At 35.0% G+C, this 23,844-nt stretch overlaps 4 protein-coding genes across 4 annotated transcripts; 2 read left to right on the forward strand and 2 right to left on the reverse strand.

Moving 5' to 3' along the window:
- Positions 1–1,972: 1,972 nt before the first annotated feature.
- LOC145574459 (peptide chain release factor PrfB2, chloroplastic-like) lies at positions 1,973–8,933 on the reverse strand. The gene is made up of 7 exons (XM_081632242.1): positions 8,465–8,933; positions 7,815–8,027; positions 5,287–5,388; positions 3,833–3,970; positions 2,963–3,267; positions 2,419–2,572; positions 1,973–2,271 (listed from the first exon to the last, which is right to left on the reverse strand). Exons 1-7 carry the CDS (start codon positions 8,912–8,914, stop codon positions 2,137–2,139), a joined length of 1,497 nt encoding a protein of 498 aa, XP_081488368.1. The 5' UTR covers positions 8,915–8,933; the 3' UTR covers positions 1,973–2,136.
- A 2,662-nt stretch (positions 8,934–11,595) lies between these two features.
- On the forward strand, positions 11,596–14,060 carry LOC145574461 (RNA pseudouridine synthase 1-like). The gene is made up of 2 exons (XM_081632244.1): positions 11,596–11,938; positions 12,638–14,060. The coding sequence occupies exons 1-2, from the start codon at positions 11,635–11,637 to the stop codon at positions 13,312–13,314; spliced, it is 981 nt and encodes a 326-aa protein (XP_081488370.1). The 5' UTR covers positions 11,596–11,634; the 3' UTR covers positions 13,315–14,060.
- A 3,479-nt stretch (positions 14,061–17,539) lies between these two features.
- On the forward strand, positions 17,540–21,799 carry LOC145574460 (calreticulin-like). The gene is made up of 14 exons (XM_081632243.1): positions 17,540–17,698; positions 18,783–18,890; positions 18,984–19,176; positions 19,294–19,552; positions 19,653–19,709; positions 19,876–19,923; positions 20,005–20,091; positions 20,179–20,236; positions 20,346–20,413; positions 20,504–20,599; positions 20,695–20,742; positions 21,202–21,231; positions 21,331–21,417; positions 21,512–21,799. The coding sequence occupies exons 1-14, from the start codon at positions 17,596–17,598 to the stop codon at positions 21,521–21,523; spliced, it is 1,254 nt and encodes a 417-aa protein (XP_081488369.1). The 5' UTR covers positions 17,540–17,595; the 3' UTR covers positions 21,524–21,799.
- A 354-nt stretch (positions 21,800–22,153) lies between these two features.
- Positions 22,154–23,844, reverse strand: LOC145574464 (universal stress protein A-like protein). Its single transcript, XM_081632251.1, has 4 exons — positions 23,573–23,844; positions 23,019–23,122; positions 22,691–22,809; positions 22,154–22,504 (listed from the first exon to the last, which is right to left on the reverse strand). Exons 1-4 carry the CDS (start codon positions 23,784–23,786, stop codon positions 22,426–22,428), a joined length of 516 nt encoding a protein of 171 aa, XP_081488377.1. The 5' UTR covers positions 23,787–23,844; the 3' UTR covers positions 22,154–22,425.

Below are 23,844 nucleotides of genomic sequence, written 5' to 3' on the forward strand. Positions count from 1 at the left end.
TAAGGAGGTAGAGTTTCCTCCCTTCTCCTCGGGGCATCCAATGCAGCCATTGCTGATGACGTCTGAAGAGACTGGGTTGTTGGAATTCTGGTTGTTGTGCAAAGAGGACGGGGAATCAGAGGGAAGAGATTGAGAGTATTCTACTGGTGTTGTTGAGTGTTCAAGTCTGGAAAGCTCCAGTAAGTTGTGAATGGTGGTTTATGAACATTGGGGTAAGGATTTGGACGTGGAAGGTTGTGCTGTGGTGGTTGAGATGATGAGTTGGTGAGGTTTGGTGGTGGCTGGAATGGAGGGGTGGTTGATTGGAAATGAAGAGGTCTCTTCGGAGCAGGTTTCCATAGAGGTCCTTATTACTCGTAGCATATTTCATATTCTTAAAGTTGACTTTCTTTATTTATGTAACAGCTAAAGGACATCCCTTCATTTTCAGTTGAGCTACCGCCAGAGAGAAAAAAGCATACAAAATGAAAAATCCATCAAGATTTTACTGATAATCAAGCTTCTTTATTGCATTAGTATGCACTTTTTTTTATATATATATAATATTCCTGCATTAATATCTATGTTGACTTAGTAGTATATAAAATGTAGTATTGATCAATTAATCTTGATTAATTATTTCGTTAAATGCAGCTCGCATGTTCTTAAACTCAAACCAAGAGTATTGGAAAACTATTGGAAATATTTCATGATGGCTCATCGTCCGACCGTCTCCTATAGCTTGTTTTACAATGTTCCTAAAGGTGCTATATATATATATATTGATCTTATGTTTTGTTAATTTAGCATTTTAGCTAAATACATTACTATATGTTTTTTGCATGCCTTTTGAATTTGTTAATCTATGTAGATAATAATGCAGACAATCAAAATGAAGCAATGATGAGGTAGATTGACGATCCTCTACCAAAACCGGCTTTGGAGGCTTTTACTAGTGGTGTTGGATGTCCACCAATAAATGGTTATGTGCAAGAAGGTGATCTTTGTGTTGTTAATGATCCTCCACCCTTGCCTTTGAGTTCTGTGGATGAGGCCAGTGGTGTTGATGTTCACGAGAAAATGGCTATTTGCTAAATCATGTTATTGAAAATACAAATGGTTATTATTCTCAACCTAGTTACCAATATTTTGTTAATTGGTATAACAATTAGCCCATAACAGATTATTGATGCAGACGATGAATGCCCTGAATGAGGATATGTTTTGTTTTTTTGTTGGTAGTAAGAATATAGGCATTTTTATTACTAGTATTTATAGCATAGTAACATCAGATTTTCTTCATAAACTGGATTTCAATAAACCTTTACAAATCAAATACTTGTATCATTACAGAATTAAATTTTGTCCAACACCAACAATTCTTGGTACGAGTTTCATTCGTCAATGAATAATTTAAGCAGTTTAAATAAAAAAACTATTGTTAGGGTAGGAGCGCTAGCGGAAACGTAATTAATCGAGAAATTGATAAATTATAAACGGCAAGAAAGAGCTATTAAGAAAATAACACCCAACAAGCTCAATAAAAAATAAATCCACTATATTAAAATAAGAGTACAAAGACTCTAATTTATTAGGATGAGAAATATTACAATACATAACTCTCACAAATAAAACTCACTAGAGAGTATGGAAAAAAATAGTGAAATTATACAAAAGGAGGAAGTATGAATAAGAAAGTGGATTTAGTATAAAGACTTTTTTTGTAGTATGGCTATGTAAAAATGAGCAATACAACTATTTATAGTTGTTTAAGGTCAGTGGAAGTGTAGAGATATTTTAGAAGAATCCTCTGCACTTCTTTATAAAATATTGCAAGTTGACTTTCTAGAGAAATCAAGAGATTTGTGGATTTTCCTTCAAGCACGGACATATACTAGCATGAAGGATGGTTTTTTTGGGCTTCTCAAGAGTTTGGGCCACATGCATGATACCCAACAACTACAACAGGATTCAGTAGCTATAATAGGAATCGATCATGTAAAAGAGTACATTTATTATTTTATTTCTTAGGTTCGTTGGTAAAACAGGTAAGCACATACAACGGTAAAACTACTGGAAATTGTGCTCCCATACTTCCATAAATGATCATCCTATGAGAGGGAAGGCTAAACTTTTGAGTTATATCAGTTTTTAAAGTCACAAATTATCTCCAGCTTTATCTAAAGACGCAGATAGATAGCTGAGTATGAAACCATCAAGGTCACCTTCCAGCACAGAATCAGGATCTGAGACCTCAAAATCTGTACGATGATCCTTCACCATTCGGTAAGGCTGCAACAAGACAGTAAAAGAATCATTTAACTTTGCTCAATATCCATTAGATGGTTTCTTTTAAGATCTCAGGTTTTGGTTAGGGAATGTTATTTATTTATTCATCGGTTTTGGACTTTTGGTATGCTGAAATATGAATATCCTTACATGAAGAACATAAGATCTTATCTGAGCGCCCCAACTGATTTCTGTAAGTGATTCTGTATGCTGAGCATTCATTTGAGCTTGGCGAGCTATCTCAAGCTGGTCTACACGAGATTGGAGAACTGCCATCGCTGAAGCCTTGTTTTGATGCTGTGACCTTATGTTATTGACCAATAAACAATATGAAAATCAGTGAGGGAAATACAGCACCGGGAAACTTTTAGGTGAAGAAGATGGCTATAGAAAGACACAGGAGTCTATAATAAGACATGGTGAAGAAATTTGACTACTGCCTTTACTGGTTTGAATTCCTCATTTTTATTTTGTTCCAGGATCAGTTTGTCTCATCTAACAACTCCCTTTACAATAAATCTTATATAAGGCAGGCTTACATCAATTTTATTGTAAGACCGTCAATTTAATGGTAACTTTAACAATTATATGGCATGAAGGATATTTACTTAGCATAATAAAAGAAAAAAGAGAAGTAGTTCTTCGTCTATGCATCAAAGTCTATGAAACTATAACCAAAGATGAGCATGCAAACCTTTCATTTTGACAAGTAGCGACAATCCCTGTAGGGATATGAGTTATCCTCACAGCACTGTCTGTAGTGTTGACCGACTGGCCACCAGCTCCACCAGCACGATAGCGATCAATGCGGAGATCTGATTCTTTAATTTCCACATGTGTGGATACATCTTTGAGGATTGGAATAACTGCTACAGCAGCAAATGACGTATGTCTGCGTTTTGCACTATCAAATGGAGAAATACGAACCAATCTGTGTACCCCAACTTCTGCTTTTGCATATCCATATGCATATTCACCATCTACTTTGATTGTTGCCCGCTGAAATCCAAGAAAAATAAAAAAATAAAAAATTATTAGGTATAATCAAGGAAGATTACTATTTTTTTTTTTTTTTTTTGAAGAAAACCCAAACAGGGCTACAATCATTCATTCATAGAGATATCAGAGTTCAATAGAGGTACAATGCAAGCCGGAAAATCCGTCAACCAAAGACATGACCTATAGCACAAGGAGTTATATGAGCTAATTCATGGGCAAAATTAAAGGGGACACAGTCCAAAGATCTACAAATATTATAAATATCATCAATGATAATATGAAGAGAGCTTCTTCTCTCTTGTGATTTAATTGCGTCAATGAGACCAAGGCAATCACTATCAAAGAAAGATTTCTGAATGTATGTAAAGCACAATACTCCTGGAATGAATAAAAATGCAACCCGTATACATCAATAGGTGGATAAGCTTAATCCTAATATTATTTGTTCCTTTCTATTCCTTAATCACACAATTTAATTCCATTTAGTATATCATAACCAAGGCTGCCCGTCATTTTAGCCCAATGAATAGTGGATAGTAAAGGTAGAATAAATGAAAGGCATAACCTTGATCCCTGCAATTTCACCAGCCATTTCCTCCAGAACACTAACACGATATCCACATCGTTGAGCCCACGATTTGTACATTTCCATGACCATAAAAGCCCAGTCATTGCTCTCTGTGCCACCGGCTCCAGCTTGAACCTGCAGCAAATAATGACATGCAATCTTGTTATTCTCCTTCTCAGAAATAAGCAAAATGTGAGCCAAAATCTCATAATACATTGAGAAAGACATAGACAGAAGAGAGTGATATATAGAAAAGCAGATAGATATTACTAGTATGATTCAATTTCAAACTTTTGTGAATTGTAATTGTGCAATAGTTACAATCACACTGATATCTCCGGTATATTTGAGTTTTTTTGGGTGAAACAGCACTCCTGTCTCTGCTACACTACATAGGCACATATGCTAATACAGTCAGTCTTGCACGTGGATCTAAATCTGGGCCTCTTTATAGCAATGTGTAAGGTTCTTGTCTAATATCTGGATTCAATCTGCTACTTTCAATAGAATTATCTACAAGTTAAAATTGTAAATTGAAAAAGGGAATTACATTCAAGTTAAACTTTAAATAAAAGTTTAAAATGTCTGTTACTTGTGAAGCTATAGAACAGCAAGAACCCTTCTTCTAGAGCAGGGATTAATTGTAGACTCGTAGATGCTAAATACACTTTATATTCACAAAGGAATTTGATTCCCAGGGAAAATTACTTAGAAAAGGAAGCAAAACAATTATGCAGACCCCAACCTCCAAAAAAAAAAAAAAAAAAAATCATAAGTATTATTGTTTCCCAATTCACATGTGAATACTGAATGAGTAAAAGGGGAGTGGGTGAAAATTCCCAAGTTTTAGTCTAACTTTTTACTGCCAGGCAAACAAGAGTTCAATAGAGCATTTCCCAAGAAATATCAAAAGAGCAAACAATTCTAGTCAGAACTACAGGAAGTGATACACAGATATGTCAAGAGATTATAAGCTATACACTTGCGGATCATTCAGAGAAATAGTTCCAAAATATTTATTTGACAAGTCCTGATTTTCTGAAATAGATGTACTTGTATATGGTGGAGCATTGTTGCCAGAGATGGAAACTTGGGTATATTGTTGGAAGGGGCATTGGCAATTTTTAAAAAGGCATACAGTATATTCCTGTTTGCGTTAACAGCTTAAATTCCTCCTTTACCACTAGCCAAATATTTTTATCTTATGAAAATTCATGAGCAGAACACAGATGGACTTTCCACTATACTGTCCATAACTCCAGATATTGTACAGCAGCCACAGTTATAAAAGATTAGACAATGCAGAAGTAATCGCATACTAAAAGCCACATTTACTCTTCTGAGAAATCAATTATGATAAAATGACTGTCTGAAGTGCAGCCAGGTAATTTAATTTGGACAATGCCCACAATGCAAAGTCTACATCAGGAAGCCATCTAGAAGATACTAACCTCAATGTAACAAGAAGCGGAATCATGTTCACCAGATAACATAGCATCAAGTTCTCTTTCCTTTGAATCTCTTCTCATTTTAAGTAAAGCATTCATCGTTTCCTGCAGGCAAATACAAAGTAAATAAAAGAGATTGCTAATTTAAAATCCCAAGTAACCAAACTTATATAAAATTATTAAAAGTTTAAAACCATGTTTATATGAAATACAAGGTATTAGAGAGAGCTAACAAGATAACTTCTGAATGGAAGCCAGTAGGGAAGCTAGAAATTTTCGAAAAGTAAATTTAGCAACTCGCCACTTGTCAAATTAACTTCTTTGTTCAAGAGAGAAAAAAGCTGAAATATAGTCTCAGATGCATACCAGGCTAAATGAAAAGGTCTACCTGGGTAATTATGTATAAAAGACAAGCATTCTGAGTTTCTGATTCAATCATTTACACACCGTTAAGTGTTTATTATTAGATGACCTCAACAACCATTTTTGAGCACATGTCATGCTAATCCAACTAGAAACTGGAGAGTTTTTGTGACAAAGAATATATTTTAAAAACACCCACAGACACCTAACTAAGCCAACAAGAGCCATTAATATGTCAAATTGTCACCTTAAGATTATTAAGACATTTAAGAGCATTGGCACTGCTCTTTCCAACGAAATGACAAACTCTAAACATAGGTAATTAAGTAGGAATTCTATGGTGAAGAAGAATGAAAGCCTTAACACGTATAGTGAATGTTCTACAGGCAGACAGAGAACAGCTAGAATTAACACTTAACAGTAACATTAACCATCATTGTTCCTGTTTTGAGAAGCATAAAACTTGCTTTCAGCAATCTACAAGTTAATTAAGTAAACATCATAGGGCATTTGTAATCCCATAAAAGGATAACTAGAAGCAAAATACTGCTAAACAACACATTTCACAAGCAAAAAAAAAGCACCTGCTGTGATGCTGCCACCATCAGTATCAGACAATATCCAAATTTTACTACGTCTAACCATTAAGGTTTGTTTGGCACAAAAAACAAAATGCCTTCCAGATTTTTCAAGGAGAAGCAACCTAGCTTCTCTAGTAAGCTATGTTACTCGGACTCTTCTTTTTACCTTAAGTACCCATGATGGACCCTCGACACTCAGGCATGGGTATGACACTTAAACACTTCATTTTAGTTCAAAATCATAGAGCTTTTTCACAAAACAGCTGCCTCGGACACTTGGATACTTACCCATGTCGGACATGGGAACCCGAGTCTGAATAACATAACTGGTAAATTTCCAAAATTCCTACACACCATCACAGACCAACCGCTCCCCCAAGCATCCCCAACAAAAAGGCTATAAACCAGCTTACTTCGCCAAACATGAACAAAGTCTATGATCTATCTGACAAACTCCATCAGTCTTTACTCAACTAATAGGCTCAGTTATAACTACTCAAAGATATAGCATGTCTTTGGTATCTGATGGTACTCCAAACTTCCCACTTGACAGATATGCACCCAGTGGCTATGACAACTGTTTCAACACATTGGAAAAACACTTTACAGAAAGAGAGAAATCAAGACATTACATTGTGTTTCTTCCAAAATTATACAAGACCTTCTATAACAGATGTCCCATTTTCTTTGTGCTTTGTATAAGTAATAGGAAATTCCAGGTCCACCTTCCACCATAGAGTTGATCTGCCCACATTCTTCTTATCAGATATGGTAGCATGATAGGATTCACAAGCGCCTCTTTTAGCATCTACTCATCTAATAAATTGCTAGATCTCTATCAGACTGGTTTTGAAGCTTATAGGAACACAAATGAGAGCTTAAATCTTGATTAGCTCTGACACCAACAACAGAATGCAGAAATTGACAGAACTTAGCATGAAAAAATTGTGCAGTTTTTGTTCCACAACAACAAAGCCTTAGTCCCAAAATGATTTGGGGAATTTTTGCTCCACAGATTTATTAAAACATGCAAACTAATCATCCAATAAATCTTGAAGGTATCAAAGCTACTATGAAAATGTACAACAGATATAGCGATTAATTAATACGTAATTAATAGTACACCATATCCATCATGAATGACCTTCATATAAACATGAAGCAACTATTTTCAGTCCCTCATTTACTCACAATTGTGCATTGAAATTTGAAAGACAACATTTTCAAGCATCAGCAATTCATATCATGAATTACTATATGTAAAAATCAAAACTCAAAGCCCATAGTGATTTAATATACCTTTGCCAACAACAGAGAATAAAACCTGCAGTGACCCAATTTCAACAATAAATGAATTCTGAATTGAATTACTGAGGTATGAAGCATACTAAACATTCTCAAATATCAACACATTGAAAATAGAAGTGATTAACATATTATATATCCACAAGGTCAAGACACAAATTTTACTTCTACAGTCACTTGGCAAGTTGGCAAAAACTAAGCTCACTGGATATAACCACAATTTTACAGTCTTGACTGCTTATTAAAAGATATGAGAACATGCCTAGAAGAAGTGAAGCGCACCAATTCCAACTCTGAATCATTTTCTTCTCGAGCAAGCTTCAGCATATCAATATGCTCAATCAACTCCTGCTCAAACTCCATTACCTCGTTCACTTTTCCCATGAGGGAACCATGCTCACGACTAATCTTTCCAGCATGAACAGGATCATCCCACAGATTCGGTTTATCCAGCTCAGCTGATAACATGTCCAAGCGCACCAGCAACTTTTTCCACTACCAACAACAGCATCACATATGACATTAGAGAATACAACTTATAATGACCTAGGTAATACAACTATTGCAGTTGTTTCCCATATTTACAAACTCAAACAAAAATCTTTAACAGCAAATTAAAAGTCACATCGAGGTTGAGGACTCCGCACTCAGGCATAGGATTTTCACCATCATTTCTCATTTATCTTCATGTGTCAAGATTGCCAACTAGCTTAATCGGTAAAGTCTTGGAAGATAATACCCAAGACCTTTGATCGAGTCCCGTGTACATAATTGCCCTTTATGGCTTTCTATACACCTCATATTTATCAAAACTTGTTACAAAATCACAAATTCAAACAACCCACCTTCCTCCCACCAAAATAAATCCAGGGGAATAATAAAAGTACCATATAAATACAATAATGTACACGAATTTTGAGCATATACCTTACCTGCAATCGCTTTTTAATAAGATGAATAGACTGCGCAACAGCAGAAGCATGACTCTTCCAATCACCTTCATCTTCATCAAGTATTGGCCATCGACTAGCAACAATTCTTTCCACAGTTAATCCATCAGAAGTTGCTGGGTCTGCAATTTGAGAACTGAAACATCGAACCCCACTTGAAAAAATCAAACCCTGATTATACCCATTTGATAATTTCGCATTTTTAAGCAAATTTAGCGAATACCCAGAATAATTTAACAAATGAATTGAATTCCCAATACATGATATCGAATCTTGGGAGCTTGATTGCCTTGATTTGTGATGATTTGGCGGGAAATTGTGGGTGTTTGGGGGGTTTGATTTGGAAGAGAAGAGCAAAGAGCTTAGATTGGGTGTTTGATGGAAGATTCGAGATCGTAAATGTGATCTTCTACGAGCAAGAAAATGTATCATTTTCACTCGCCTATGTTGGAGAAGAAAATAGAGGGTTTATGGGGAAATGAAGGGTTTATGGAGAGTGCAAATATGGTATGCATTTCCGCTCGATCCGACGTCGTATTATCGTTTTGCTAAAGGGAATTTTCCAAATCGCTGAATTGGTTCCAAAAAAAAAAAAAAAAAAAAAGGTATAATACGCACAATTTTATGAACATCAATCATACATTCATACTCATACAATATATCAATCAATAAATCAATAATCAATAAACCTATACTAAAGGCGAAATCAGGAATGATATTTGTCATTTCCTGGTTAAAAATTTTCCCGCCTTTTTTTCCCTTCCTTTTTAGTATTTTGACAACATATTTTATTCAATTAAATATACTAGAAAACTTTTAGTTACAAAAATACTAACATTAATTAAAAATAGTGTATTGGAATATATTATTTTCCAAAATTATTATAATATTATCAATATCAATTTTTTTTCTCCAACTTTTATCATTTGATAATAAATTTATTTTAATTAAAAGAGAAAAATCAATTTGGTAGCATACTTTGTATTAATTTTTAAATTATATGTAACATTTACAAGAACAAAATAAGTTTGTTATAGTGTACTTCGTACACAACATATATTGGAAAATTATTTAGTCATTCTAAACATTTATGTGATTATTTAAAAAATAAAAACCCCTACTACTCAATAAAGATATATTTTAAAAGTTGATTATTGAATACTAATTATCCTAAAGTAAAATGAACTCAACTAAATTTTCATATTATGTCGATCAAAGTGTGTCAACAATTTAACTATTTAAGGACGAATGTATATGAGTTCGTGTATGGGTACTAACCTAAGCTAATATTTTAATTTTCTCATATAAAACCTTATAACTTCTAAGTTTCTATTACTATATTTATTTATACAATCTAATTCAATAACCTTTACGTATTTAGTGTTGGTATAAACTAATTAAAATTCAAGTTATTTTGTTACAAATAATTTTTTTGGATAAATTATCGTTAAATTAACACCATTATTTATTATTTATCTGTTGTAAAATTTAATTATGACTGTGCATGGCACGGGAGTTAACCTAGTTTGATACAAAAAATGTAATCTTTGTGGTTCTTCACACATAAAATCCCATATTAGCAAAAACATGGCCACATGGGTAACATGCTTCACAAAAAAAAAAAAAAAAAGAAAAAAAAAAAGCATATACTACTACTCCATAAAATACAACAATACAACCGAAATTCAAATTCAATTTCTACCAAAGGAGAACTTCATTTATTAAACTTAAACAGAAGTACAAAACACAAAAATTACATGTTGAATTAAAAAACACAAAAAATACAAACATGTAAAGGCACATGACACGAAATCAGGGGCTATAGAATAGGTGGAGAAAGAATAGAGGACTCACAAAATAAAATTAATTGATATTGGCTTTTGAAGAGCAAGTGTCAATTGTCAAACTACACACAAATTCAGATTCTTTTTTATAAAAAAGAATTCAGAGGAATTCTTTATTATCCAACATGTACATGTTGAATTGGTGTATTAATTTATTTTAGGTAGAATTTGACCATGGGTATATATAGATGGTTATAACTCTTTTACAATGCTGCTCTTTCCATTTTCCCTCTTTCATGAGTCTTGTGCATGTTTTTGAAATTACATGTGATAGTTGATGATATGGAGATGATTGACTAAATTTGCAGTTACCCCGTTGTTTAGGATTCAGTTTTAAAAAAATAGTTAAGGGGAAATTTTGAGTGGGAACAATTGTGGTATATTGTGCTGGTGTGTAACTGGTAAATATAAATGAAATTTTTCTGGTAAAAAAAAAAAAGAAAAAGAAAAAAAAAAGAGTAGTTTTGAAATATAAGAAGGGTAATTTTGCAAATTGAGAAAGGTATTTTGGAAAAAGACTAATATATCAACTAAGAAGGTCTTTCTCTTTTAGTTTGTTTTATCTTTATATTTTCAGTTTTAGTTTTTTTATCTAACGCCCCAATGGCGTTTGTTATCTTTTGCAAACAACAAGTACGGAGTACTTTTTTGCAGGCAGCAGAAGAGTGAGGGGACTATAGCCTGCTGAAATTACTAATGGGCCGGCGGTTCATTTTGCTGGCAAGCTTGCCCGTAGGCATGGCTTGAAGAAGATTACTCGTATCATTATCGAATCTGATTTTTAGGCCCTCACCAAGAGATTAACGAAGGCTGCTATCTACTACTCTGACCTTGCTTTTTATTTTGAATGACATTCAAACTATCTGAACTTTTGATGTCATAACTTGGTCTATGTAAAGCGGGAAGAAAATAGTGTAGCTCATTACCTAACTAGCTAATTCCTTTTGTTTTGTTGTTGTTGTTGTTTTTTTTCTTTTTTTTTTTTTTTTTTAAATCAAGCTAGGCTAATTCCTTTTGGAATTGAACAAGTTAGGGAGAATCAAGCCCCAAACGAGATAATACCTTTATGTATTGATGGACACTTTGTCCCTTAATTAATCTCGTTTCTCATTTTTCTAAAAAAAAATTAACTATAAGTAGTGTTTCCAAAAAAAAAAAAAAAAAATCTTGTTCCTCCGTTTGGCCCATGTTTATTCTCAGATGCTCTCCAAATTTCGTTGCTCAACTCACTCTCTACCTTCTAAACTCTCGCACCACATCAAACTCTCCCTAATCAAACACTTTTCTCAATCAACCCCACAAATTTCAATGTCAATTGAAACCCCAAAACAATCAAATTCAACTTCAATGGAAGAAACCCATTTACCAAATGACCCAAAAACCCCATCAACTTCCTCTTACCCAACTCCATTATCCCCACCATTACCTCTAATTTCTAAGGAAATCGAGCTTAGCAGAGCCATGGCTGCTTCTTCAAAGGCCACTGTTTTCTCTCTTTCCAGAGATGACGTCATCTTCGAGGATCAATGGTTGCTTGTTGTTAATAAACCCTCTGGGATTTACTGTGAGACTGTCCTGTCTTCTGTCCCTCTTCTTCTTCAACAATCTTCTGGTTCGTTGATCTTTACTTTGAATTAGTTTATTTAACGTGGCTAATTTGATTTCTTTTTATATGAGATTCATGAGATTGTTACTGAATATACTGAAGAATTAGATTTAATTTGCATATTATTATGTTAGAGAATGATAGTTTTATTAAATGTTTGATTGAATACAACTTGTTTGGTGATGGAATGAATCTAAGAAAATGGGCATGAAACTAGGAAGTTTTATTTATTTTGATGTTAATGTAAGTAGCATGTTGCAAAGAAAGAATTGTTTACAAAATTTTAAGTGAATCTATTAGGCTATTAAAATGAGGAAATAGGAATAACATGCTTGCTTAGGTAGTTTGGACCTAAATTTTAGAGATGTCAACTTCTAATATATAGTAAATTAGTACTCCATAATTAGTAAGAATTGTTGTGACTCTTTTGAGTTTTGCAAGATAAGCTATTCTAAGAACTGTTGCGTGATTGGAAAATCAAATCAATTTTTCAATAATTTTTCTAGGATGCTGAACATTGTTGCTAGTATAGTTTGAATACTTTAAAATACTGATGCTTGCCATTACAAGTGAGCAGCTGGGCTTATATGATGAGACAGATGCAATAAAATTTGATAAATTGACAAATGTAACCAAATTGTAAATCTTTTGGGGCTTTGAACGTTATCATTTCAACTTATGTGCAATTGCATCGGGTTGTTTCAGATTCAGTTGAAGCTTCAGAGTTACATCTTGCTAACAGGTTGGATCGTGATACAAGTGGTGTAATGGTTATAACCAAGTTACACAAAGTAGCTGCCAAGCTCGTCAAGGCATTTACTGATCACAAGGTTCAGAAAACTTATATGGCTCTCTGTGTTGGGTCTGCACCAAAATGGGATAGAATCAGGTTAAAATCTGGCCATGGTAGATCCAAATTTGGTGCTTGGCGTTTATATGCTGCGTCAGATGTTGGTCGGAAACTACCTGGTGGATCTGTGGTGAAGGACATGGAGACACTTTTTGAGTTATTATCAGTAAATAGGGTACTCCATTTTAATGAGTCATTCCAATGTGCAGAAAATCTAGAAAAAGTTGTGGTTGTTGAGGAGAAATCATCAACAGATGCTAACCATGGAAGGGATGAGATATTGGTCCGAGCTTTTCCAAAGAGTGGAAGGACACATCAGATCAGGTTGCACTGTCAGTACCTTGGACTCTCAATAATAGGAGATGTAAAGTATGAAGGTGTCTGTAAGTGGAAAGGGGAAATTTGTGATGTCCATAATCTTCATGCAGAGAGTTTGTCATTAGAACACCCTATTACTGGTCTTCCAGTAAAATTTCAGGCACCATTGCCTTTGTGGGCAACCCAAGCATGCAATCATGAAGATCACACGTAAGGATGAACCAAGTCACATGCCAATTTGTATGCCAAGAGATAGTTTCATTGATCAGTAGCACGGTTGGTAATGTAAATGACAGTCTGCTATTGACGTGAGATGTTTAGATTGGGAATGTGCATTTAAGAATGGGAATCACATTTCTAATAATTCCCCTTATTTATTATGGACTGAAAAAGCCTTTGTTTCAATATATGCAACTTGAGCTATTGAGATTCTCTTGACTTGGTCAGCTACCCTTGTTTCCGTGTTCCAATTGAGTGCATTGACTCAATGGGTTGGGGCATCGTTCATTCGTTCTGAATTCTGATTGCTCTTAAAAATGTCTCAAAAGTATGTTTGGGCCTCTTAATGAAGCAACTTTGTGGGAGTACTGAATGCAGAGAATTTCTTACACAGAATACCAGTCTGAGAATAGTGCAAACAAATTGGCAACTGTAGCTCATAGCAAACATCTTGCAACTAGTCAAAAGTGGACATTAGGACTGTTGCCTCTTACTTTCAGCCCATTTATTGCAACAATCGATACATCCATATTTCCTGTCTTTTCCTGGGCTGTTCTCATGTGTGGTTTTTGCTGGTAGAACTGTAGAAGCTTCTCCATATGAAGATTTAAGGCTTCCCTTTGCAAAATGCCAACCTTTAGACCTTGGTTCTTTTTCTTGCAGAGATGAGTAGAAGAGGATGGTAGAAGCCAGGGTGTTGGAAGGGGTATGCTTTTGTTATCCATACATTTTTCACTTTGAATGACAGAACTCTTGTTATTGTAGCGATTATAGCTACATGTGCTCTTTTGAAGCATGATGTATTGTCAATCTTAATATGTATGAAATTGATTCTGAATCTTGAAAAATCAGTTTCAACACATTAATGTATTACCCTTATCACCTTATGAGGGTTATTTGACAAAAATATACAGTTGGTATCAATTTATTGCAAGTTTGCTGTTCTACCTCTTGCATTCCATCTTACATGTTCTTTTTTCTAATTTTTTTCTGGACTTGGAATCATACTGTTTGAAAATCATCTTTTATACTGTCTGCTGCTGAAAGCAGGTGGTGAATGGAAGGACAAGTCTTTGTGTTTGGGCGATCATTTGACATACATAAGCTAACGTAACTCAAAAACTAATCGTTCTTTTGTTGTTTTCGTAGTAATTTGATGTTAGGATTATTTAGTAAGTGTAATCATTAGTGGTTTTGTAAGCATACATTGAATAAACAAACAAGAGAGCTGTCTCCCTAAGCCATAAACTACTTATTTTTGTTAATTGTTTAGGTTAATTGCAGCCAAGTGCAGGATGTGGCTGATGTATGCAGAACAGAGCAATATGAATGTCATTTTTTGGAGTGCTTCTGGTTATTATTCTGTATTTCTGTTACAGGCTCTCACAACATCCATGTATGTTATTGCAGGAACTATTTATGTTAGCTTCAGTCTGGCACTCTGGCTGGTGTGTAAGCAAAGTACAATGTTTTTTTGGGGGCATTTCCTGCTCCAATACTAACTGGAACTGCTATTGATGCTTGTGGTCCAAGTTTCTTCCATAGGTGATAATGCTGGGGGAAGGTGGGTTGGTGGGCACGGGCACTAACTAGAAGTCATGACTTATGAGTATGCTCTTGATGCTGCTGGCAACACAACTGCTGTCATCGGAAAGGTAAGGCACACCAAATTATAGTTATAGTGATGCCACATACAAATTTGGAAATTCTTTTCATAAATCTCAATTATATAGTAAAGCTAGAAAACATACATCTGATACCAGGCTTGTTCTATGGATCATGCCTAAATGGCTAAATGCTGGGACCACAAGGGTCAAATTCACCCAAGGCGGTAGTTGTTGGCAACAGTGCAACACCACAAGTGACTTCCCTCTTAAGGACCTCTTCGGCCCTGCAACGTCCTCCTCAGATTCATGTCAGTGGAATCTATGGTGTTTGCTCCATTCTTTGCAGTCCGCATATAATATTGCTGATTTGCTATCCTGCAGAATATGTAATTATCCTGCAACAGGGCGCAACCAAAGGTCCATGAAAGTCAGCTATTTGGCAACATTGTCAGCACGTGAACCGAGAAGCTAATCAAGTTGCCAATTTCATTGCAGTTGTGGACCATCGGCTATCATATTGATCAATAAGGAAGTTAAAGCTAATCTAGGCTGACGTAGGGCCATGACCATCTCGTTCAACTATCAAATTAGCTAGGGCCGTCATTCCATTGATCATCCTCGGCATTGCACGATTTGTCCTCTACTTAACAGAAACTAGCTATCAAGTCGGAGTGGGTAACATGCAGTAATAGAAAACACATAAAATGCAAATGTAGATCATGCTCATCTTCAATTGGTTTTTTAAGCTTATCCCATGTGATTTCTTACATTTTGTGAACCCAATATTGGTAAACTACTCTAGTAAAACTAATCTTATTTTTAAAAGAGTAGTTGCATCCAAAGTGCAGATATATAATAATAGTTTTATGGATGCTTTAGGATAGAAGTTTTGAATTAAAAAGATTATGTAAATTTTAAGAAAAAAGAGAAAGTAATAAGCAATAATTATTGTCAATAAGATCATTGTCACTTTTTAATGAAAATGTATTCCTTTTAATTGGCTTCAAAGTTAAGCATCCAGAAATGGGCTAGTTCACTTACGTAAGGATTGGGGCATGTTCTTATTTCACTCGTCATACATTCAAACTATCAGTACCCGAAAAAAATTTCATATTATTTTATGAGGTCACGTTGAGGTGATAGTTCCTAAAATAGTATTGTTTTTTTCTTCAAAAAGACACCACTTGGTCCACTTCACAATTAGGATATTGTTTAGGATTTAGGAATACACTAGCCTTACAGGTGGGGAGGGGTTTTATATTATTGTCATGATTAATGTCTCGTGGAGTCGTGGTAGTAGTGGAAAATGAAACTAGAATTTTATTTTAAGCAATCGAAATTAATGTATTTCATGCTTATATCTAACTCGTTAAACTAATATATTAGCATCGTAAGACATTGATCTGACCGTAACTTTAATGTTTATAATTCAAAATGACATGAATGTCTATCATATACGAAGTATGATTTTAGATCACAAAATGATTCCATATAAAGTTTGCCGTAACTTATAGACATAACTTTTGAGTAATATTCAAATTAATAGACCATTACATTGTTTGGCAAAAGTAGCTGTAGTGGGTAGCTTTTAACGGTCGACTAGCGGGTAGTTGTTAAGATGACGAGTAGCGCTCAATTAGTAGTGGGTAGAGGTTAGCTGTCAAGGTAACTGTTGATAGTATAAGTGTATAGCTAAAGTAGCGGTTGCAATACCAAAATATATCAAAATTCATATAATTATTGTTTTAAAAGTAATAAAAGTTTGTCAAACGCTATCCGCTACTTCTAAACGCTACTATTTTTAACGTTTGAAAAAACCTACCTAAACGCTACCTCTTTCACTAATCGTTACTAGAATCGTTACCTTACCAAACACTCTCAATTTTTTTTCTAGTAGTGTTTTGACTAATCAAAACGCTAACCGCTACCTCAAACGCTATTACCAAACAGGGCCCATGGCCTACCACCCCCTTTTAAACGCCATTGCCTCATCTATGGTCGTTTTACTTCTTTATGGTTTGTTTCAAGGATAAGATGAATGATTTATGGTTGTAATTAAGCTAATCCAAAGCAAATTGAAGTAAAATTTTAGGCATAATGATATTAATCTACTTTAAACCAACCTATTTTAATTCCAACTATAATTACTTGTGTATGCCCCACATAAACTTTTTGCATTAAGTTTTCATTTAACACCACATTAATCTACAATCCTTTATTTCCACAAAAATAAAAAAATAAAAATACATTCCTTTACAATCACAAACCAATAAATGTGCACATACGCATCTCACGTGACTATTCTTAATAAACCCCAAAAACAGAAGTAAAAAAACCCAAAAACCCAACCGAATGGCACTTTCAGTAAATAACACCAAAAACTAAGGGCATTAATGTACTTTCATACTCAAACCAGCTCGTGTAAATTCCCAATAAGAACCCGACACGTCAACTCTGTGACACTGGTATCCAACGTGTCAAACATCCATTGGACCACGTCATAAAATAATTTCCACTTAGGACTAACCAAGTGTAAATTAAAAACTCGTTAGAAAAAGTCTAAACTTCCCCAATATATAATTATCCTTGATTTCATGGTCATTTCTACATTTCTCACCTTCCTCAGTTTTCTCTCTCCTCTTCTCACACTCTCCTCAGAGTTAGCTACAATGGAGATTCGGCGTCGTAACCCTATCGCTTTCTCTCTCCTCGTCGTACTCTCTCTCTTCGCCATTGCTTCTGCTAAAGTCTTCTTTGAAGAACGCTTCGACGGTATACGCTCTTCCTTGCATTTTATCTGTTGTATTCAATTTGTTAATTTGGATTCTGGATTTGATTTTTTTGATTTTGAAATTTGTAATTTGTTGTTTGTTACATGATTTCTGATTGGATTGATTGATTGAATGATCGATTAGAATTTAGCTGTATTTTGATTCGGATCATGAATTTTGTTGATTGATTTGATGAAATGACGCCTGTTTTAGTGTCTAATTTGGCTTGATTTTGTTTATATCATACGCTATTTTTATTATTGTTGATGTGATTGTTAATTTGATAAGATTGATGTGTTTTTTGAAATGATTGTCTATGGATCTGATTTTGTTTGATTGTTCGAATTTTTTTAGATCCGTGCAGAATGTGATCTATCTATTGTTTTTTGCAGCTGATTATGTAATTTCTGAATTTCTAAATGAATGAAAATGACTTATGTAATTGTAAATTAGTCAACGAATTATAATTGTTGAATCAGAGTGTCACTGAGTTGTCTTTGTTTGTTCAGAGTGAAGTGTCCACATGAACTAGGCATATTTATGAGAAATGACACAGAATTGGTGTATAGTGTATCCGGTAACCATGTATGTATGGACAACCGATGCACTGCCTTTATATTTTAAGGTTAAATTTAAGTGTTTCAATTAAAATGACTGTTTTGGCTTGATGTCGATTCCTCAGACCTACTTAAATATTGGTACTCCGTACTTGTATAAGACTGTTTTGAGGATCCGAGATGAGTACTTGAGGATGTTGAGGTTGAATTAAAAGTCGGAGTACATTTTCAAGGTGAATCAGGTCTTAGAAGATTGATAATGGAAGTTTGATTTTCCCTGCATACTTTGTGTGACACTTTTATTTAGTACTATAAGTTTGTGAGCTTAGTTATGACCATGTGATCACCAAATTTCTCACAAAATCATCATACAGTGGATTGTGATCTCCCTTGATCCCTTAAAAAGACATGAAATTTGAGTTACAAGCATGGCTACCGAGCTACCATATTCTAAAGGCATTGAGTTGTTGAGAAGTTTGTACCTTGAATTTTTCTTTGTATTAATTTCATTTCTTTTGGCTAATCAAGATGGATGGGAGAGTCGTTGGGTCAAATCTGACTGGAAGAAGGACGAAAGCATGGCTGGAGAGTGGAATTACACTTCTGGCAAATGGAATGGGGATGCAAATGACAAAGGTATTCTTTGATGATGTATTTTCCAGTATATCCAAGCATTTGGCTTCTGGTTTTGCTACTTAAGTTATAACTTCTTTTACCCATGTGTTGCAGGTATCCAAACTAGCGAGGACTACAGATTTTACGCTATCTCTGCTGAATTCCCAGAATTCAGCAACAAGGATAAAACCCTAGTCTTCCAATTTTCTGTTAAGCACGAACAGAAGCTTGATTGTGGAGGTGGTTACATGAAGCTACTCAGTGGTGAAGTTGACCAGAAGAAATTTGGTGGGGATACCCCATACAGGTAACTATTTTTGTTCAATTGGTAAAAGACTGTGCTTTTGCATTGTTGTTTTTGTTTTTAAGTGTTCAGTTTTACTGATTTGAAATGTAATATCTGTTGTTGTTGTTGTTGTTGCAGCATTATGTTTGGTCCTGATATCTGCGGCTACAGTACTAAGAAAGTACATGCCATTCTTAACCGCAATGAAACAAATCACTTGATCAAGAAGGATGTCCCTTGTGAGACTGACCAGCTGACTCATGTTTATACCTTCATTCTCCGCCCAGATGCTACCTACAGCATTCTTATCGACAACCAGGAGAAACAAACTGGTAGTCTTTACGATGACTGGGATCTACTTCCTCCTAAGAAGATCAAGGACCCTGAGGCTAAAAAGGTATTTACTTTCTGAGAAAAATCGTAATTTGATCTTCCAATTCCATTTGCATGGCCTACTGAACCTTTATACTAATTAATCTGATATTGTGTGATTTTAGCCTGAGGATTGGGATGACAAGGAGTACATTCCTGACCCTGAAGACAAGAAACCAGAGGTATTTATATTAATTTTCTGTTCCTCCGTCCTCCCTTTTGATACTGGATGATAATGAGATTGCCGAAATTTATCTTCATGTCTTTTGATACTGGATGATAATGAGATTGCCGAAATTTATCTTCATGTTGGAATGATGAACTTATCAATTCTCTTGGTTTTTATAGGGTTATGATGACATCCCAAAAGAAATTCCCGATGCTGATGCTAAGAAGGTAATGTGTGTTTAAATCAGTGTAAAATGTAAAAAGTCAGACTTTGCAATTGGATATGCTGACATGTCATATGATTTTCAGCCAGAGGACTGGGATGATGAGGAAGATGGTGAGTGGACTGCCCCAACCATTCCAAACCCTGAGTACAAGGGTCCATGGAAGGCAAAGGTTTGTTCCTTTTCTTAATTGTCAATTCTTTCTGTAATTAATGATTGGCATTGCTTATAGTTAACAAGTTATATATGTTGATTGCAGAAAATCAAGAACCCCAACTACAAAGGCAAGTGGAAGGCACCTTTGATTGACAACCCAGGTTTGCACCTTGTTCTCACTTCTATGTCTTCATCACCCCTTGCTTTTTTTGGTGGCCAGAATCATGTGAATTGAAGTAGAAATCTGATCAAGTTACTTCCATGTTTCAGAATTCAAGGATGACCCAGAACTCTATGTTTACCCCAACCTCAGATATGTTGGTGTTGAGTTGTGGCAGGTAACTTTAGTTCTTTTCCAGTGTTGAATGTTGATACTTGCTCGATGCTATCATAATAAGCATATTGATGAAGTGAGTGATATTTTTCAGGTTAAATCTGGCACACTCTTTGACAATGTCTTGGTCTCTGATGACCCTGAGTATGCAAAACAGCTGGCTGAAGAGACCTGGGGCAAGCAAAAGGATGTAAGTTGGCCTGTTTCTCAAGTTAGGAAGCGATTATTTTCAGTACTTTAGTCTTTGTATTTGAGTTATCTGACATGTTTTGCATATCTTTGCAGGCTGAGAAGGCTGCTTTTGAGGAGGCTGAGAAGAAGAGAGAAGAAGAGGTATGAGTATTGTATTTTTTTTTTTATTGTTTTATGTTAAATATTTTTGTCTTTTTTAAGGTGTATTGTATTTGAAGCTTCTTTTTGTATATCCTTGTGACATCTCTTTTGTGTCTTCTGAACACTATTACATGTTCGTAAGAATCGTAACCAGTAATAAAGTAGAAGCCTGGAAGGGAACGTGCAGTTGATTATTAGTTTATTGTCCAATTTAGTTATACTGTCAATGAAAAACCAACATATTGTCTCAGGTCTTTAAAACCTCATGTCACTAATAATGCTATTGAATCTTTTCAAATTAATTTGTGAACTTCATGATTGGTTAGAAATCAGGACGCCTCAATGCCACTGGCCTGTGCTTGTTTTCCTGTATGGTTGTCATGGTGGTGCGGTGATTATTCTTTTCATTATCACATGAATTATACATGTATACTAACTCAATCTTGATACTCCAAGCAGGAAACCAAGGACAGCCCCGTTGATTCTGATGTAAGTATCTAAATTAAATCTCTAGTCTGAGTACTTCTCAATTCTTTCTTGAGAAAAATGTTAGTGGGCAAGCCCCTTATTTTTTCATGGTTTCTCCAGGCTGAGGATGAAGATGAAGCTGATGCTGATGCTGACGACTCTGATGCCGATGCTGACAAATCAGATGACAAGGATGAAGACAAGCATGTATGTCCATTGATAAATTTCCTGTGTATTGCACAACAGTGCTGACATTGTGCTTTATTTCCTAATTTCGGTCATTTTGTTGTATGTTTTACAGGATGAACTTTGAGGAGCAGAGCAATATGAAGTCTTTAGACGAGGATCTTAATTTTTTTAATTCAGGCTCATTGTTCGCTGGCATTTTTCTCTTGTCAACTTTTAGCGTAGGTTTTTGGTAGTAGATTCAAATGACACCAAGTTAAAGGCCTATATGACAGATGGTTTATCTCAATTAGGCTGTATTTGGTGGATAATAGCAGAAGGCCAAAAAAATTTCCAGTTTTTCGTAATGTATTAAACATTATATAGAGATTCTGGAATGGTAAATGAGCTGAGTTATGTCTAATTCGTTGCATATCTCTTTTACTGGTATAATTCGTTGCATATCTCTTTTACGTCCTTAGCAATACCTCATTATGTTTAGCTCAAGATGGTCCTATTATCCGCTAATAATTCCATTGAGAGTAGGTATTGTCCCTGTGAAAAGATCTTTTGATGTTTCTTGTTTTCCTTTTACATAGTAGAAATGAAATTGCAGCAGTCTGATTTACAAGATTTGATTCAGCACTTCAGGAAGTAATTTTGTGCTCTTATTATTCCCTGTAATAAAAATCAACGGGACTATTATTATTATTAGCAGCAGCGGTAGCGTGATTTCCTTGACAAATGGCATGGACTAATACAACAATTTCATAATTTGGCTCAATCTTTGGGCATAAGAAGAAGAATATACAAATATAATCATATTACCGTATGACGTATAGCTCACTCGAAGAAAAAATTGAAGAACATACTTGTACAACCGCATAATAGATGCGCGCAATTGGAAGTCCTTGACTAGTTTTTTTTTACTATCGGGGGAGGGGGTGTTTGTTACGATTAACATCGATCTTCAGTTGACAACTGCAACATATATTGATAAATTTAATGGTACGTATTCTCTTTTGGTCGCATAGCCAAGACGAGAGCATTTTATTTTGGCATCTTAACAACTAAAACAGGGCAGCTCGCATTTTGGACGCAGTGATGGCTCACACTCCTCATTATCGACCTGTCATTCATTTGTATCCCCATTACACAATAACTTATGCATTTGAATTAACAAGCTACTATAAAATGAACAAAATTTCCAAAATAGAAGTTAATAAGTTGGCATCACAAAGTTTTTTGTGTAAGAAAAAGGTAAGAAATAAAATTGAAGATAATAAGTTTGCAACACGACGTTTTAAATGTATACCTGGTGAGTTGACTATACCCATGGCTTCCCATGACAAGCAAGTCTGCCTTCAAAACATTCACCATCTCACATATCACATCCCCTGGATCCCCTTCTTCTACCTTTTTCTCGATTTTCACCTAGGAAAATGAATATATTTATAAGCACAATAGACACAAACGGAAATTTAAACTAAACTAGTGTTTATAACAAAAATGTTTGCGATGACTAACACAAGAATAAACGCGAGTATGGTGAATATTATTGCAAATCAAGTTTTGCTAAAGTAATAATACTAAAAGATTGAACGCTATAGAGTGAATTGAAGTAGGAAGGCCAAATCACTCACATCATGCTCCGCACAAAGCTTATCGGCCTTCTGAAGGATCCAACATGCCATTTCGTTGTCCCGTCTATCTAGTGATGATAAAGCATCATGGGAGCTCAAATATGCTGGATATTCAACAGTAAACAATTAATTTTGAACGAACAAATATAAAAGAAACTATATATACTTCACATATATTCATATTTGTAGAATTCAACAATAATATATACGCAGTACTCCGTATAATACAAGTAAAAACAAAAGTGCTAAAAAAAAGCTTTTAATAAAATTACTAGTCTATAATTTCTTTGTATAATTAGAGAAGGACTGATCTTTAACTTTGTAACAAACAAATAGGGTTTTATAGCTAGAGACCTTTCATCATAATGGCATGATGCCCACCCAGTTAGGCATATTAATAATAAAGTCAAGTTATAGATTTTCAATAGAGTTATAAACCATAAATTAAATTTACTAGCACCGGCGATCATCAAGACTAACTGAACATATATAGATGACCTATTTTCTATAGTATATATATATTTTGAGACGATGATCTGATGATGAGATAATACCTGAGCTATCCAAGCCAGGGTACACAACAGTAGGTCGCTTGGCATGTAGGAGTACAAGGGCATCTTTACAATTTCGCGGTTGTCCTTGAACGATGTTGTTAAGGCACCATGACAAAGCGTACATGCTCTCTTCACTCTCATCCACGGCCACCACTATCTTCCTCGCCTCGCCATCTCGGCCATCCGCAACTACGACGACATCATCACTACCCATTCCAAATATTAATTTGTCAAGTGAATGGTTAAAATACTATGGTTTAGTTATATGTATG

The sequence above is a fragment of the Chenopodium album genome, chromosome 13 (assembly GCF_948465745.1).
Source record: "Chenopodium album chromosome 13, dcCheAlbu1.1, whole genome shotgun sequence".
NCBI classification, from domain to species: Eukaryota; Viridiplantae; Streptophyta; class Magnoliopsida; order Caryophyllales; family Amaranthaceae; genus Chenopodium; species Chenopodium album.

Coding starts and splice junctions, on each gene's coding strand:
- LOC145574459 (XM_081632242.1), bottom strand. CDS start 8,914: ATGATACATTTTCTTGCTCGTAGAAGATCACATTTACGATCTCGAATC. Junction 3,268..3,832: donor GTGAAATTGCAGGGATCAAG/GTTATGCCTTTC, acceptor CTTGGATTTCAG/CGGGCAACAATCAAAGTAGA. Junction 2,573..2,962: donor GCTACTTGTCAAAATGAAAG/GTTTGCATGCTC, acceptor CAATAACATAAG/GTCACAGCATCAAAACAAGG.
- LOC145574461 (XM_081632244.1), top strand. CDS start 11,635: ATGTCAATTGAAACCCCAAAACAATCAAATTCAACTTCAATGGAAGAA. Junction 11,939..12,637: donor TCTTCTTCAACAATCTTCTG/GTTCGTTGATCT, acceptor GGGTTGTTTCAG/ATTCAGTTGAAGCTTCAGAG.
- LOC145574460 (XM_081632243.1), top strand. CDS start 17,596: ATGGAGATTCGGCGTCGTAACCCTATCGCTTTCTCTCTCCTCGTCGTA. Junction 17,699..18,782: donor CTTTGAAGAACGCTTCGACG/GTATACGCTCTT, acceptor TGGCTAATCAAG/ATGGATGGGAGAGTCGTTGG. Junction 19,177..19,293: donor GGTGGGGATACCCCATACAG/GTAACTATTTTT, acceptor TTGTTGTTGCAG/CATTATGTTTGGTCCTGATA.
- LOC145574464 (XM_081632251.1), bottom strand. CDS start 23,786: ATGGGTAGTGATGATGTCGTCGTAGTTGCGGATGGCCGAGATGGCGAG. Junction 23,123..23,572: donor CCCTGGCTTGGATAGCTCAG/GTATTATCTCAT, acceptor TTGAATATCCAG/CATATTTGAGCTCCCATGAT. Junction 22,505..22,690: donor GGGTATAGTCAACTCACCAG/GTATACATTTAA, acceptor AATGAATGACAG/GTCGATAATGAGGAGTGTGA.